The sequence below is a fragment of the Cherax quadricarinatus genome, chromosome 11 (genome assembly GCF_038502225.1).
Source record: "Cherax quadricarinatus isolate ZL_2023a chromosome 11, ASM3850222v1, whole genome shotgun sequence".
Lineage (NCBI taxonomy): Eukaryota > Metazoa > Arthropoda > Malacostraca > Decapoda > Parastacidae > Cherax > Cherax quadricarinatus.
Window position 1 is genome coordinate 40,046,294 of NC_091302.1, and position 17,217 is coordinate 40,063,510.

Consider the following 17,217-nt stretch of genomic DNA (forward strand, 5'->3'; position numbering starts at 1 on the left):
ACATTTATGAAGGGGTTCAGGGAAACCGGCAGGCCGGACTTGAGTCCTGGAGATGGGAAGTATAGTGCCTGCACTCTGAAGGAGGGGTGTTAATGTTGCAGTTTAAAAACTGTAGTGTAAAGCACCCTTCTGGCAAGACAGTGATGGAGTGAATGATGGTGAAAGTTTTTCTTTTTCGGGCCACCCTGCCTTGGTGGGAATCGGCCAGTGTGATAATAAATAAATAAATAAATATATATATATATATATATATATATATATATATATATATATATATATATATATATATATATATATATATATATAGTAGTAGGCTGGTAGACAGCAACCACCCAGGGAGGTACTACCGTCCTGCCAAGTGAGTGTAAAACGAAAGCCTGTAATTGTTTTACATGATGGTAGGATTGCTGATGTCTTTTGTCTGTCTCATAAATATGCAAGATTACAGGTATGTCCAGTGCCGGATTACCGCATAGGCAAACTAGGCATTTGCCTAGGGCCCCGCGCATTTGGGGCCCCGCAGTCCAAGGGGTTCAGGGGCTCATCCAAGACTGCACACATGGTGCAAGTGCAAAGGGGTACCTACCTAAAAAGTTCAAGTGTTTGGAGAGTAAAATTGATTTTTAAAAATTAATCAAAACAAAAATTAATAATGAAATAAAATAAAATAAAAATAAATAAACCTAACCATAGATGGCAACACTCAACACGCCTTTGTTTACATCAGAACAGCTGTGTTTTCCCGCTAATGGGTGAGTATGGGAGATTCCTCTCCAATTATCTAGACTTGTACTGTGACAAATTAACTGAAGTGTTGTTGATAGACATTGATGTGTATGGATAAATGTTTGTTTTCGCCTCTAAATGTTAAGGGAGGTACCTGATAGGGTTACTTGACCAGTCAAGACGCATGGACCAGTAAAGACACATTTTTGGTAAAAATACTATAAAGAAAAACCTAAAAACGCAAACTGACTTCTGTTTGTAGGTTTTAAAAACACTTTGTCCTGTCTTTAAGTCTTTATCATTTCAATAACAGATCTCAATTGATTGATGTTCTACATCACTTCCGTCGCAAATGCTTAGTTTTCAAGTTGCCACGGAAGTCATGTAGAACATCAATTAATTTACTACATATTTCCCCAGAAACACATAAGCCACGTCAGAAAATTGTTGGTTGGGTGAAACTGAAAATTGTCCCTGCATTCTTTAATTCTCATGTCCTTATCTACGGTGGTAGGCCATATATCATGCAAAACATAATGATTAGTTTAGTTATGAAAATGGTAATATAAATACCATTGTGCATTGTTCTTGGACTCAATATGATTTCTGTTTAAGTAAATTGGAGATCAAGGAGGATGAATTAGTAAAATATTCGTAGCCCAAATCACTAACCTAATCTATGGTAAAAGTTCTGTATATGACTCCTTTCTGGTAACGTTTTGAATTTTTAGATGCGCAGCCAGAGGAAAGGGGGCTACAAGGGCCATATCCCCCCAATTGACAGAAAAAAAAATTTAATAATTAAAAAATTAATAATAATTGATAATGAAAAATTTGTATTTGCATGATTACAGACAGTGATACATCCTCATTATGGCATCTCGTGAACGTGATGTTGGACGTTCTTATGCGAGTGGGTCACAGAAAAGAAAGAAGAAAATTCAAGAAGAAGAACAGAAAAAGAAAGATGTAGGAAGCTGCAGAAAGATCACAGACATGCTCACGAAAACAGTTTCTGATGTTACCAGTACAGTTGAATCTGCAGATACGTCAGATCATACAGGAAGCCCTCCCTCCATTATTTCTCAGCCAGCATCTACTTCTTTTGTGTCTCCTCTCAATGTCTCAACGGACATTTCATCCACAGGATTTGTCTTAAAAGATTCTGCCTCATGGCCAAATGTAATCCCAGATTCTCTACGTAATGCTTTCATTGCAGAAAACTTCAGTCAAACTCTGAACATTGACTTTAGGAAATCAGGAATGATTTATGATGATGGAAGTCGTCGTTGTTTAAAGTTATCTATGTTTTATAGGAAGCTTGCAAATTCAGAAGCTGTGAAAAGATCATGGATGGTATACTCTGAAAGCTCAGGAAAAGTGTACTGTTCAGCATGCAAGCTATTTTCTACCAAAGAAAATACCTTCACACAGGGGTTCAATGACTGGAAAAATTCCAAGCGTTTCGAGGAACATGAAAAGAGCACCACTCACAGGAGCTGCATTTTAGCCAGTGTATTTCGTGCACAGAAAAAAGGCTTATTGGATTCTCATTTGGAAAATCAAACTGAAAAAGAGCGCACTTATTGGAGAAAAGTTCTAGAAAGAGTTGTTGCTGTTGTAAAATTCTTAGCTCTAAGAGGACTTGCTTTCCGTGGAGAAAATGATGTTTTTGGTTCGGAAAACAATGGCAATTTCCTAGGGATCATAGAACTGCCGTGAAGGCAGTGAAGGGACTTGAGCTAGAGTTCGTCACGGCCACGCTAGCTGGAGATTCGTCTGTAAAAACTTGCATTTGTGGTCACAGAGGTGCCTGTGCTAACTTTCCTATGGTGTAGAAATATACCTAGTTGGATGAATCCTATTGTGGCTAGCTGGTCTAGTGGCTAACGCGACGGGCTGGAGTTTTGAGACTATGACCGCGGGTTCAATCCCGGCCGGGGGTATGGTTGATCATAGAACTGTCAGCACAGTTCGATCCATTCTTAGCAAATCATGTGTCACGCCTTGGGAATGCAGGAAGAGGCACTGTATCTTACATGTCATCTATTATATGCAATGAATTTATTGAACTGATGACTAAGAAGGTCCTCAATAACATCATAGCAGCTGTGAAAACTGCAAAATACTTTGCAATATGTGTAGATTCAACACCAGATATTTCACATACAGATCAATTGACATTCATTGTTCGCTATGTCGACTCCAGTGGTAAGCCTGTAGAGCGCTTTATAAAATTCATTCCTCTTTCGGGCCATGATGGAAAAACAATGATGAATGTAGTACTGGATACTCTGCTTGAACATGATCTCTCTATTATGGATTGCCGTGGCCAGAGCTACGACAATGTAAGTAACATGTCGGGTAAATATAATGGATTGCAAGCCCGTATCAAGCAAATCAGCCCACTTGCTGAATATGTGCCCTGCTCAGCACATTCTCTTAATCTTGTTGGGTCATGTGCTGCGGAGTGTTGTGTCGCTGCAGTTTCATTTTTTGAACTTTTACAAGCACTCTTTAATTTTTTCTCTGCTTCAACGCATCGGTGGAGTATACTCAAGTCAACCATTCATGGAGATGTCATCAAATCATTATCAACAACAAGGTGGTCAGCGCAGCATGATGCAACACATGCTTTGAAAGACAGCTTTGCTGAAATACGTTCTGCTTTGATCCAAATAGCAGAGGATGAAGACCAGACAGCAACTACAAGAAGCGAAGCAGCCAGCTTAGCATCAAAATTAGAAGATTTTGAATTGGCCTTACTCTGTATGCTTTGGGACGGTATACTGGAACGGTTAAATGCCACGAACAAGACACTTCAGAAAATTGAAATTGAAATGGCTACTTGTGCTAACCTCTATGCAGGCTTAGTGGAATTTGTAAGCTCACTTCGCAATGATGAAGCTTTTGAAATGTTTGAAGAGAAACCTAAACTGCTGGTGAAAGACTACAGTTACCGGGCTGATCATCAGCGGTCAAGGAAGAGGAAACGCAATTTTGAAGAGCCAGACAATTAAATTGTGTTGCTACCAAGGCAGAAATGTAAGACAGCTACATACTTCGTCATTCTGGATTCACTGATTACAGAATTGGTGAAAAGAAAAGAAATCTACCAGAATCTCAATGACAAGTTTGGATTTCTGTTCAAAATTATTACTATGCCAGATGCAGAATTGAGAGAAGCTGCATTAAAGTTGCAACAACACCTTTCAGCAGATGTTCAGGACACATTTGTTGAAGAAATAGTTCATTTTTCTGGGTATATGAATCAGATTAAAGCTCCACCTGAAAAATGTGCGCCCTCAGCTGCTTTGAAACATTTAAGAAATGCAGGTATCTCAGAAACATTCCCTAATGTTGACATAGTGTATCGCCTTTACCTAACACTTCCAGCTACTAACTGTGAAGGAGAACGTTCATTTTCTGTTTTGAAAAGAGTGAAAAACCAGCTCCGTTCAACAATGAGCCAAGATAAATTGTGTAAACTAACCTTGTTGACCATTGAGTCTGATCTAACAAGAAATATTGATTTTCAGAATATAATTGATGATTTTGCCAATATGAAATCCAGAAAAAAGTTTAAGAAGTGCCTGTGAATATAAACAATTCTTTACTTTCTTGAGTTTATATGATTTGATAGTCTTATGCATGATGCAATGATAACAATAATGGTCAGTGATTTATAAAGGGAATAATAGTGCTGTAGTGGTTATGCTGAATATAATAGGTACATGATGTCACTACTTTAATAGCCTAATCTAGTAATACTATGCTGTCTTGAGTTTATTCTCTTTAAAATGCATGATTTAACAAAATAGTTATAATGGTTGTTGGTAAATGGTTTTGGTTGTATTGATGTACTTTCCCTATTAAATTTAATCTAAATAGTCAGAATGTATTTAATTAGACCTTAAGCAGGCTCACACCGACCCCCCCCCCCAAGCTGGAAGGGGTCGCTTCGCTTACCCATAACTCAAAGGGGCCCCGCCAATCTGAATAGCCTAGGGCCCGGAGACTTCTTAATCCGGCCCTGGGTATGTCTTGCTACTTCTACTTACACTTAGGTCACACTACACATACATGTACACATTTATTTATACACACTCATCTGAATTTTCTTAGATTTTATCTTAATAGTTCTTGGTCTTATTACTTTTCCTTTTATATCCATGGGGAAGTGGAATAAGAATCTTTCCTCCGTAAGCCATGCGTGTTGTAAAAGTCAACTAAAATGCCGGGAACAATGGGCTAGTAACCCCTTTTCCTGTAAAGATTACTAAAAAGAATAAGAAGAAGAAAATTGTCAAAGTGGGAAGTCTGAATGTAGGTAAATTTGGGGTGCCAGGGGTAAATGTAAATGGGGAGCCTTTAATTGAGCTATGTGTAGAAAGAGATTTGGTAATAAGTAATACATATTTTATGAAAAAGAGGATAAATAAATATACAAGGTATGATGTAGCACGTAATGAAAGTAGTTTATTAGATTATGTATTGGTGGATAAAAGGTTGATGGGTAGGCTCCAGGATGTACATGTTTATAGAGGGGCAACTGATATATCAGATCATTATTTAGTTGTAGCTACAGTTAGAGTAAGAGGTAGATGGGAAAAGAGGAAGGTGGAAACAACAAGTAAGGGGGAGGTGAAAGTGTATAAACTAAGGGAGGAGGAAGTTCGGGTGAGATATAAGCGCCTATTGGCAGAAAGGTGGGCTAGTGCAAAGATGAGTAGTGGGGGGTTGAAGAGGGTTGGAATAGTTTTAAAAATGCAGTATTAGAATGTGGGGCAGAAGTTTGTGATTATAGGAGGGTGGGGGCAGGTGGAAAGAGGAGTGATTGGTGGAATGATGAAGTAAAGGGTGTGATAAAAGAGAAAAAGTTAGCTTATGGGAGGTTTTTACAAAGCAGAAGTGTTATAAGAAGAGCAGAGTATATGGAGAGTAAAAGAAAGGTAAAGAGAGTGGTGAGAGAGTGCAAAAGGAGAGCAGATGAATGAGTGGGAGAGGCACTGTCAAGAAATTTTAATGAAAATAAGAAAAAAATTTGGAGTGAGTTAAACAAGTTAAGAAAGCCTAGGGAAAGCATGGATTTGGCAGTTAAAAACAGAGTAGGGGAGTTAGTAGATGGGGAGATGGAGGTATTAGGTAGATGGCGAAAATATTTTGAGGAACTTTTAAATGTTGAGGAAGAAAGAGAGGCAGTAATTTCATGCACTGGTCAGGGAGGTATACCATCTTTTAGGAGTGAAGAAGAGCAGAATGTAAGTGTGGTGGAGGTACGTGAGGCATTACGTAGAATGAAAGGGGGTAAAGCAGCTGGAACTGATGGAATCATGACAGAAATGTTAAAAGCAGGGGGGGATATAGTGTTGGAGTGGTTGGTACTTTTGTTTAATAAATGTATGAAAGAGGGGAAGGTACCTAGAGATTGTCGGAGAGCATGTATAGTCCCTTTATATGAAGGGAAAGGGGACAAAAGAGACTGTAAATATTATAGAGGAATAAGTTTACTGAGTATATCAGGAAAAGTATACGGTAGGGTTATAATTGAAAGAATTAGAGGTAAGACAGAATGTAGGATTGCGGATGAGCGAGGAGGTTTCAGAGTGGATAGGGGATGTGTAGATCAAGTGTTTACATTGAAGCATATATGTGAACAGTATTTAGATAAAAGTAGGGAAGTTTTTATTGCATTTATGGATTTACAAAAGGCATATGATAGAGTGGATAGAGGAGCAATGTGGCAGATGTTGCAAGTATATGGAATAGGTGATAAGTTACTAAATGCTGTAAAGAGCTTTTATGAGGATAGTGAGGCTCAGGTTAGGGTGTGTAGAAGAGAGGGAGAATACTTCCCGGTAAAAGTAGGTCTTAGACAGGGATGTGTAATGTCACCATGGTTGTTTAATATATTTATAGATGGGGTTGTAAAGGAAATAAATGCTAGGGTGTTCGGGAGAGGGGTGGGATTAAATTTTGGGGAATCAAATTCAAAATGGGAATTGACACAGTTACTTTTTGCTGATGATACTGTGCTTATGGGAGATTCTAAAGAAAAATTGCAAAGGTTAGTGGATGAGTTTGAGAATGTGTGTAAGGGTATTATTATTATTATTATAATCAAGGGGAAGCGCTAAACCCGGAGGATTATACAGCGTGTGTAAGGGTAGAAAGTTGAAAGTGAACATAGAAAAGAGTAAGGTGATGAGGGTATCAAATGATTTAGATAAAGAAAAATTGGATATCAAATTGGGAGGAGTATGGAAGAAGTGAATGTTTTCAGATACTTGAGAGTTGACGTGTCGGCGGATGGGTTTATGAAGGATGAGGTTAATCATAGAATTGATGAGGAAAAAAAGGTGAGTGGTGCGTTGAGGTATATGTGGAGTCAAAAAACGTTATCTATGGAGGCAAAGAAGGGAATGTATGAAAGTATAGTAGTACCAACACTCTTATATGGATGTGAAGCTTGGGTGGTAAATGCAGCAGCGAGGAGACGGTTGGAGGCAGTGGAGATGTCCTGTCTAAGGGCAATGTGTGGTACAAATATTATGCAGAAAATTCGGAGTGTGAAAATTAGGAGAAGGTGTGGAGTTAAAAGCATTAGTCAGAGGGCAGAAGAGGGGTTGTTGAGGTGGTTTGGTCATTTAAAGAGAATGGATCAAAGTAGAATGACATGGAAAGCATATAAATCTATAGGGGAAGGAAAGAGGGGTAGGGATTGTCCTCGAAAGGGTTGGAAAGAGGGGTAAAGGAGGTTTTGTGGGCGAGGGGCTTGGACTTCCAGCAAGCGTGCATGAGCGTGTTAGATAGGAGTGAATGGAGACGAATGATACTTGGGACCTGACGATCTGTTGGAGTGTGAGCAGGGTAATATTTAGTGAAGGGATTCAGGGAAACCGGTTATTTTCATATAGTCGGACTTGAGTCCTGGAAATGGGAAGTACAATGCCTGCACTTTAAAGGAGGGGTTTGGGATATTGGCAGTTTGGAGGGATATGTTGTGTATCTTCATACGTATATGCTTCTAAACTGTTGTATTCTGAGCACCTTTTCAAAAGCAGTGATAATGTGTGAGTGTGGTGAAAGTGTTGAATGATGATGAAAGTATTTTCTTTTTGGGGATTTTCTTTCTTTTTTGGGTCACCCTGCCTCGGTGGGAGACGGCCGACTTGTTGAATATATATATATATATATATATATATATATATATATATATATATATATATATATATATATATATATATGTGTGTGTGTGTGTGTGTGTGTGTGTGTGTATATAGCGAGAGAGTGAGTTAGCCTGTCGGCTACACAAAGGCTCATTGAGGCTGCAACTTGTTCACCATCAGTCAATATTTTAATTACTTAAACAGGGATTCAAGTTAATTCGGTGTATATACACTGAGATGTATACCTCTCGGTGTATGTACATCCTTGCCCACCTACTGGACATATTTCAAGGAGTCACTTCCTAAACAATTATGTCCACTATCATTTAACTTAATAGGCATATTTATTTTTAATATTTAATATACAGCATGTGTAAAATATTCCTTTCATATAAATGATTTTATTCAATATTTTTTTCCTCAATAAAATATGTATGGAAATAATGCAGTGTAAACATATGCAATAGAACATTATAATTTAATTACCGTATAACAATTATATTTTCCACTATTTCCTCTATTATTTAACAGTATCAGAAAAGTAATATAAACATTTGTACATAAAATATACACATTGTCGAAAAAGTTATTAAAAAATGAGATCATACTTAAAGATATGTGCAAAAACGTCCTTCATCTGCACTTATATACATAGCTGAAAAAATTCATATAAATTCTTTTGTGAAGACATATTTAAAAAAATGTGTTTCTTAATGCACCAACAATTGCACAGGTTTACCTTATGTGGCTTAGAGTAATGTGTCAAGTTAAACACTTGTGCTAGCGTGTTATAAACTTGTGATAGCGTGTTAAATAAACACTCGTGTCACGTTAAACACTTGTGCTAGGGTGTTAAGCACTCGTGCTAAGGTATAAAACATTCGTGTCAGATTAAACTCTCGTGCTAGGGTGTTGAACACTCGTGTCAGTTAAGTACTCGTGCTAGGATGTTAAATACTCATGTCAGATCTTTAAACATGTAAATAAGGTGCTTAAATAATGCGAGTTTGTCAAACATATGTCGGGTTCCGGAACACAATATGTCAGGATCTGGAACACAATATGTCAGGCTCTGGAACACAATATGTCAGGCTCTGGAACACAATATGTCAGGCTCTGGAACACAATATGTCAGGCTCTGGAACACAATATGTCAGGCTCTGGAACACAATATGTCAGGCTCTGGAACACAATATGTCAGGCTCTGGAACACAATATGTCAGGCTCTGGAACACAATATGTCAGGCTCTGGAACACAATATGTCAGGCTCTGGAACACAATATGTCAGGCTCTGGAACACAATATGTCAGGCTCTGGAACACAATATGTCAGGCTCTGGAACACAATATGTCAGGCTCTGGAACACAATATGTCAGGCTCTGGAACACACAGAGGGTCATCATACGCATAGGTCATGAGACATGAATCTCACTTCATTAAATATGTCAGCTTATTCAGCACATGTCAGGTCAATAATAACGTCGGGTCATTAAGCACATGTCAGAATCATTAAACACATGTCAGATTAAACACATCAGGTCATTAAACACATGTCAGATCATTAAACCCGTGTCAGATTAAACACGTCAGGTCATTAAACCCGTGTCAGATTAAACACATCACGTCATTAAATGCATATCAGGTCACCCTTTACAAACATGCACTCTTAGCATGTAGGGATAAGTTATACTGGGGATGCAACTTTTCATTATATACTGTAGATGAATATAAACATCGGAAGAAAAGACATACGCTGCAGAACAAGCATTTATTGGGACGTTTAGCTCTGAATAGAGCTTTAGTAAGTCATGATAAAGATCCACACAGAGCGAAACGTTGACCGGAGTGAAAGTTTTTTCTGCAACATGTGTCTTTTCTTTACTGATGTTGGCAACACACCATTTATATCCAACATAGAAGGAGCAACAAGTAACTAAATAGACTTCTGATATCTCCATTATATTTAGAACTCTGGCCTTATGAAAATTTACTGCTGGTTTTGGAATGTTTATAAATATATTCATATATGCAAGGTATATCATTAACTAGTAGGGCAAAGACAACAGAGCAAATGTTTATTCTGACAACGTTTCACTCACAGGTGACCTTCATTGTACAATGTTTCACTCACAGGAGAGCCTTTTTTCTTAAGTTATTTTGATACAAATTTGTCTTTGCGCTACCGTACAAAACGGCATATTTTTGATTTTCAAATAAATTTATTGACTACATGGCTTAACAGATCAGTTAAAACAATTAGCGGACTCTGAAGGCATAGAAGACTAGTTAGAAGACACTTACATAAAATGATTAACCTTTTTCTTCTGTCAAGACAAGTGTTTAGGGAGACTCACTATTCAATACACAACATAGACACTGATATGACACACTTGGTAGTAAAAATTAATCTATGTTTCACTAGTTTGAAAGTGGCAGTAGATCTCCACACACATACACAGTTACTGACAAATATTTTATTACCCAGAGATAATCTAGAAGGCTACTGTGTAAGATCAAGTAAGGTCATTTGATCTAGATTCTATAGATTCATTGGTCCGGGGTGCCTCAGGTAATCCAGTGACTTATTACACGAGGGATGGGTAACGGTCCACCTGTCAAGTAGACTTGGTCAGCCCCCTCTCCAACTGTAGACAGTCCAACACTGCGGCTCCCACTGAGGATCTAGTGGAGAAATTCACCAGTTAGTGAAACGCTTCAGCCTGTAGGATATTAACCTGTGGACAACATAGTTCCCTCCAGGTTCTATGGTGTTATATAACATGTAGGGATTGCTATACAGGGGAGGAAAACACACCTTTTTTTTTTTTACTCTTGACCCCTATGTATAGTATTTTCTTGGGTAGCTGGATGGACAAAGAGATTAATTCCCTCTGGATGCCAGCTCATTTCCGGGCTTGGGACAGGCCAATACTGCTGCCCCCACTGACCACCTGTTGGATACATGGACACGACAGTGACTGGCTGGTGACAGGCCAGTAGTGCCCTCATTAATGAACTATTAGGTCCACGGACTAGAGAATAATTAGTTGGTGACAGTCTAGCGTTCTTGCCCCAACAACGAACTGTTAGATACAAGAACACGACAGCTAATGACTGGTGGCAATCTCAGCATATTTCCTCCCCACCCACGATGTACTAGGTACAGGGACATGATGGTGACTGAATAGTAACAGGTCAGTACTGTCCCCCACTGACGACCTACTAATTAATGAATGGCAGATGAGTGAAGATTTTAAACTGGATATATAAAAAAAGTAGCAAGTATTTTTTTTATATCTCCAACCATTTTCTATACGAAATATTGTAAATCTGAAAAATCACCATATTTGATGTAGAATCATTAATATGCCTAATTTGGGAAAAGAAAAAAAACACAAATAAACATTTCAACATTTAAATATTATTGCAAATTAGAACTAAAAACTTAAGAGAAAATCTATTAAGCACTTAAAAGTAACTGTGTGTCCTCTCTTGATTTATGGGATAACAATAGAAAATGCAGAGATGTATCTGAGCAGTCAGCATTTTTCAAACACAGCTTCAGTAAAATATCCAGATCCAATACATCTGCTACCAAACTATCTTACTGAACTCCTCTTAATCTCCCAGATGTTTAATTCATGTTTAGTACTAAACCCATGTGGGTCATTCAGCGAAGACATGGTGAAGGGTTGATCCTTAGTCTGCAGAGAGCGAGACAGACGTACTTCCTATTTGTACTCACTTCTACGAAGCATTATTAATTAATGCAGTTACTTTATTAATGTTATTATAGTACACTTTCCTCCCCCTCACTCAAGGTGGGTCTCATAACACACATCACTTCAGCACAGATACATGAATGTTAAGGGAAGCAAGATAAGACAGAGAGAAACACAGTCACCGTTCTACAACTGTGTTCCAAGGAATTCTCTTCATATAGATACGGACAAAAATGTGGGAAGATATACACAGAATAAGAGTGAAGAAACGTGAACACTGTGGCAGTATGGGAAATATAATTCGAACAGCGAAATAGAGAAAGGGGGTTATGTTATGTTCACGTAAGAAAAAAGGAACGAACGCGTGAAAGAGATATGGCTAAAAAAGTGACTTGTACCTCGAGTAGGAATATGTGAGAACGTTTGATAGGGGTTGCGAAAGAGGCTTGGCATTTTGAGATTCGGTGGTTTAGGGACACATCTGACAGGCAATGTCTATCTGAAATTGTATATCAAACCAAGTACAGAAAAAAGTGAAGATATTACAGCAATATTCTACGAAGGCATTCATAGAAATGGGTTACCAGAACTAAAGATGGGGAGTTTAACGCATGCACTTTAGAGGTTTGGTGGGAAAGGTGGAGTTCAGCTAGCCAAATTTTTGGAGGTAAGAACAGAAGGAAGGAAAAAAAACTGGAGCAGGACAGAGTAAAAAAAGGAGGTTATGGGTATACAGGAAAAATAAAAAGAAAGAATAAAATGCTCAGCCACTGTCGCTTTTGTTTTAAAGTATTTTTGGTCGCATAATAAAAAGTGCTCAGCATATAGACGGGCTTTTCGCATGTACACCCAACTATTACCTTCCTCTATACAACCATGTAATTAGTCAAAATAAAAAATCTAATCTAATCTAACGTGTATAAAGCTCAGTGAGCCATCACTCATGATGTCTTCACCTTCCTGGAAATGTATCAAGTGATGGTGGACATGCTTTCGTTTTTGGGTCATCCACCACTCTGGGTGGTAAATAATTTAGGTGTTTGTACGAGTGTTGGTCTGGCAGCTGGAGATAAGAAAGCTACCTAATACCTACCATGATGACTGGTACTGCATGATACCTACCATGATGACTGGTACTGCATGATACCTACCATGATGACTGGTACTGCATGATACCTACCATGATGACTGGTACTGCATGATACCTACCATGATGACTGGTACTGCATGATACCTACCATGATGACTGGTACTGCATGATACCTACCATGATGACTGGTACTGCATGATACCTACCATGATGACTGGTACTGCATGATACCTACCATGATGACTGGTACTGCATGATACCTACCATGATGACTGGTACTGCATGATACCTACCATGATGACTGGTACTGCATGATACCTACCATGATGACTGGTACTGCATGGTACCATGATGACTGGTACTGCATGACACCTACCATGATGACTGGTACTGTATGATACCATGATGACTGGTACTGCATGCTACCTACCATGATTGGTATTGCATGATACCTACCGTGATGACTGGTACTGCATAATACTTACCATGATGGCTGGTATGGCATGATACCTACCATAATAACTGGTATTGAATGATACCTACTATGATGAATGGTACTGCATGATACCTACCATGATGACTGGTATTGCGTGATACCTACAATGATGACTGGTATTGCATTATACCTACCATGATCACTGGTATTGCGTGATAACTACAGTGATGACTGGTATTGCATGATACCTACTATGATGACTGGTATTGCATGATACTTACCATGATGACTGGTATTGCATGATACCTACTATGATAACTGGTATTGCATGATATCTACCATGATGACTGGTATGGCATGATACCTACCATGATGACTGGTATTGTCTGATACCTTCCATGATGAATGATACTGCATAATACCTTCCATGATGACTAATACTGCATGATACCTACCATCATAACGTATTGCATGATACCTACCATGATGTTCGGTACTGCATGATACCTACCATGATAATTGGTACAGCATGATAACTACCATGACGTCTGGTACTGCATGATACCTACCATGACAACCGGTACTGCTTGATACCTACTATGTTAACTGGTACTGCATGATACCTTCCGTGTTAACTAGTACTGCATAATACCTACCATGATAACTGGTACTGCATGATACTTATCATGATAACTGGTACTGCATGATACCTATCATGATAACTGGTACTGCATGATACCTACCATGATAACTGGTATCGTATGATACCTACCATGACATCTATCATAACCACTGACCCTGCAAATCTACCATAATGACTGATAACCTCACGATACCTACCGTCTGGAGAGCATGGAGGTGACGAGTACCCATTTGTTGAGTTTGGCATCGTATCTCTCCATGGAGTTGAGGGAAGAAGAGCCATCGTTGCCTCCCAGGGCGTAGAGGAATCCATCAATCTCCACCACCTCATGGGTTGACCTGTCAATTAACACAGTTGCTATAAAGAAATAATCAATCTCCACGAACTCATGGGTTGACCTGTCAATTAACGCAATTAGAGGAACTCATCAATCACATCCAACTCATGTGACGACCTGTCAATTAACACAATTATTAAAAAATCAATCTCCACCAACTCATGGGTTGACCTGTCAATGAACATGATTATCAGAGAAACCCATCAATTTCCACCACCTCGTGAGTGAGCGCTATCCTCCGTTCACTAAGATCAAGACAGCACTGTCACAGCCAAACTCTGCTGTAATTAAAGGCCACAAAAATCCACTCAATTACTAAAACATTATATGGAACAACAAAGACCGGACCTGAACCTTCGGAGCCTCGAGCATGTGTTCACAACCAGTTCCCGGATCCCTAAGGAGGGTTGAGTCATAACTCCTAGGTTTCATAAAGAAGACGATATAATGCTCCCGTACATCTTGATGGTTTTAAGGTACAGCTGTTGTGGCTGTTACGTGGACTGAGGTACAGGAGCTGGGTTATGGGAGGCGGAGGGATTCATTTCTTGAACCGCACAGAGAACACGTCGACTGTACAACGTTTTGCTCATATCGCGTATTCGTTGCTAAGTGTGTTTTTGCATATTTTTTGCCTTTCAGATTTCATACATACGGAGAGGTGACTGACTGCTTCAGACATACAGAGATGGCTGCCTCGGGAGACTGCTACAACGAGAATATCAGTCAGTAGACACACTAGGTGCAAGTGCATCCCACCCTACAGTCCCACCCGCCCAACAACACCCACCACCCAGCCACCCACCTGCGAGAATGCATAGCAGTGATAGGCTCCCAGGTATTCCTTCTAGGGTTGAACCTCTCAGCCGACGACATGCACATGGTGCCATCGTTGCCGCCTATGCAGTAGAGCATGGCATTGAGTATGGCAGCGCCACAGCTGCTCCTCCTGCTCATCATGGGTGGCACAGACATCCACTTGCCCACCCGTGGGTCCAGCCGCTCTACGGTGCACTGGTAGTTAGTCGAGTCAAAGCCACCCAGGGCGTAGATGCAGTTATCTGGTGGTGAGACAGAATGAGACTACTTTTGTAACAAAGTTAAAAAGAGAAGACAGACACTAAAAGATTTATTTCATAACATAATAATGTCATCATCATTAAATATGTGTAAAGGAAGAAAGTTGAAAGTGAACATAGATAAGAGTAAGATGATGAGGGTATCAAACGAGTTAAGTAAAGAAATATTGGATATCACATTGGAGGGAGGGAGTATGGAAGAAGTGAATGTGTTCAGATATCTGGGAATAGATTTGTCGGCAGTTGGGTTTATGAAGGACGAGGTAACCACAAAACTGATGAAGAGAAAAAGGTGAGTGGTGCATTGAGGTAACTGTAGAGACAATAAACGTTATCCATGGAGGCAAAGAAGGGAATGTACGAGAGTACTATAGTGGTACCAATATGGGTGTGAAGCTTGGGTTATGAATGTTGCAGCGAGAAGAAAACTGGAATCAGTGGAGATGTCCCGTCTAAGGGCAATGTGTGGTGTAAATACTATGCAGAGAATTCGTAGTGTGGAAATTAGAAAGAGTAGATTTACTAAAAGTATTATTCAGAGGGCTGAAGACGGGTTGTTGAGGAGGTTTGGTCATTTAGAGAGGATAGAGCAAAATAGGATGACTTGGAGGGTATATAAATCTATAGTGGCGGGGTGGAGGGGTAGGGGTCGTCCTAGGAAAGGATAGAAGGAAGGCGTAAATGGGGTTTTGTGTGCAAGGGGCCTGGACATGCAGCAGGCATGTGGGAGCGTGGAGACGAATGATTTTTCGGACCTGACGAGCTGTTGGAGTGTAAGCAGGGTAATATTTTGTGAAGTTATTCAGGGAAACCGGTTAGTCGGACTTGAGTCCTGGAGGTAGGAAGTACAATGCCCACTCTTTAGTTAAAGGAGGGGTTTGGGATACTGGCTGTTTGGAATGACATCTAAACTGTCATATTTGGGCGCCTCTGCGAAGACAGTGATTGTGTGTGAATGATGGTGAAAGTTTTGAATGACGGTAAAAGTTTCTTTTTTTGGTCACCCTGCCTAGGTGGGAGACGGCCGACGTGTATAAGTCGTATAAGCAGTAGAACATATCTATAGAACAAATAAACCTCACAGGAAGGAAGATTTATGACTGACACAAGATAAGATGTAAGAGAGTTTACCATTACCAGGAAGAAAGAAGACTTATGACTGACGCATGATAGAATTCAGGAGAACTCACCGAGAAGAGCGACCCGGCAGTAGCGTCGACGTGTAGCCATGGCTGGGCACGAAGTCCAAGACCCTGTGAGAGGGTCGTACCTCTCCACGCTGCTCAGGCACGACGCTCCGTCGTACCCTGGTAAACAGACGTGCTGCATGTTACTGACGGCTCTTACTGGTAAACACTGTAGTACTGACACTTATCATATAGTGAGGGTGACGCAGGTGTTAGTGCTGATGGGCGGAAGTGGGAATTATTATATGTAATTATTATTCAGCATTAGTGTGTATGAAGGCAAAAGAGACACACTGAAGACTTATTTTAGGACTGTCAAAGATCAGTACTAAATGCTTGCTGCATAGACGAGGGATTTGGATGCCAACAGAAACCACAGTGAGGGTCCAGAGACAGAGTCTGGCAGGGGCCAAGAGATGGAGTCTTATTGAGGTTAGTATCTCAGGTCCTGGAGCCTCTGGCTTCACTGAATTTTAATTTGGAATGTTATCATCACCTGAATATCAGGTGCTGATAACTCCAGGAAAATGAAAAACAGATTAGGTTCTCCTAACATGAACATCTCCGTAGATTGTTCCACTGTTATGACACATATAGTGTTCCACTGTTATGACACATATAGTGTTCCACTGTTATGACACAGTGTTCCATTGTTATGACACAGTGTTCCACTGTTACGACACATATAGTGTTCCACTGTTATGACACATATAGTGTTCCACTGTTATGACACAGTGTTCCACTGTTATGACACAGTGTTCCATTGTTATGACACATATAGTGTTCCACTGTTATGACACATATAGTGTTCCACTGTTATGACACAT

The 17,217-nt window shown here is 39.7% G+C and overlaps 1 protein-coding gene across 2 annotated transcripts in view; it reads right to left on the minus strand.

Annotated features, from left to right (window-relative positions):
- Nucleotides 1–8,138: 8,138 nt before the first annotated feature.
- LOC128687609 (kelch-like protein 17) overlaps nt 8,139–17,217 on the minus strand; it is a 69,081-nt gene continuing 60,002 nt past the window's right edge. The window contains exons 11-14 of one of the 2 annotated variants that reach the window (XM_070084030.1): nt 16,394–16,510; nt 14,930–15,185; nt 13,985–14,125; nt 8,139–10,578 (exon numbers count right to left, since the gene is read on the minus strand). In XM_070084030.1, coding sequence (XP_069940131.1) covers nt 10,512–10,578; nt 13,985–14,125; nt 14,930–15,185; nt 16,394–16,510 — 581 coding nt within the window. In that variant the 3' untranslated portion in view covers nt 8,139–10,511. Of the gene's footprint in view, nt 10,579–10,717; nt 10,848–13,984; nt 14,126–14,929; nt 15,186–16,393; nt 16,511–17,217 lie in introns of those variants that run through there. The other variant, XM_070084029.1, reaches the window with a different exon arrangement.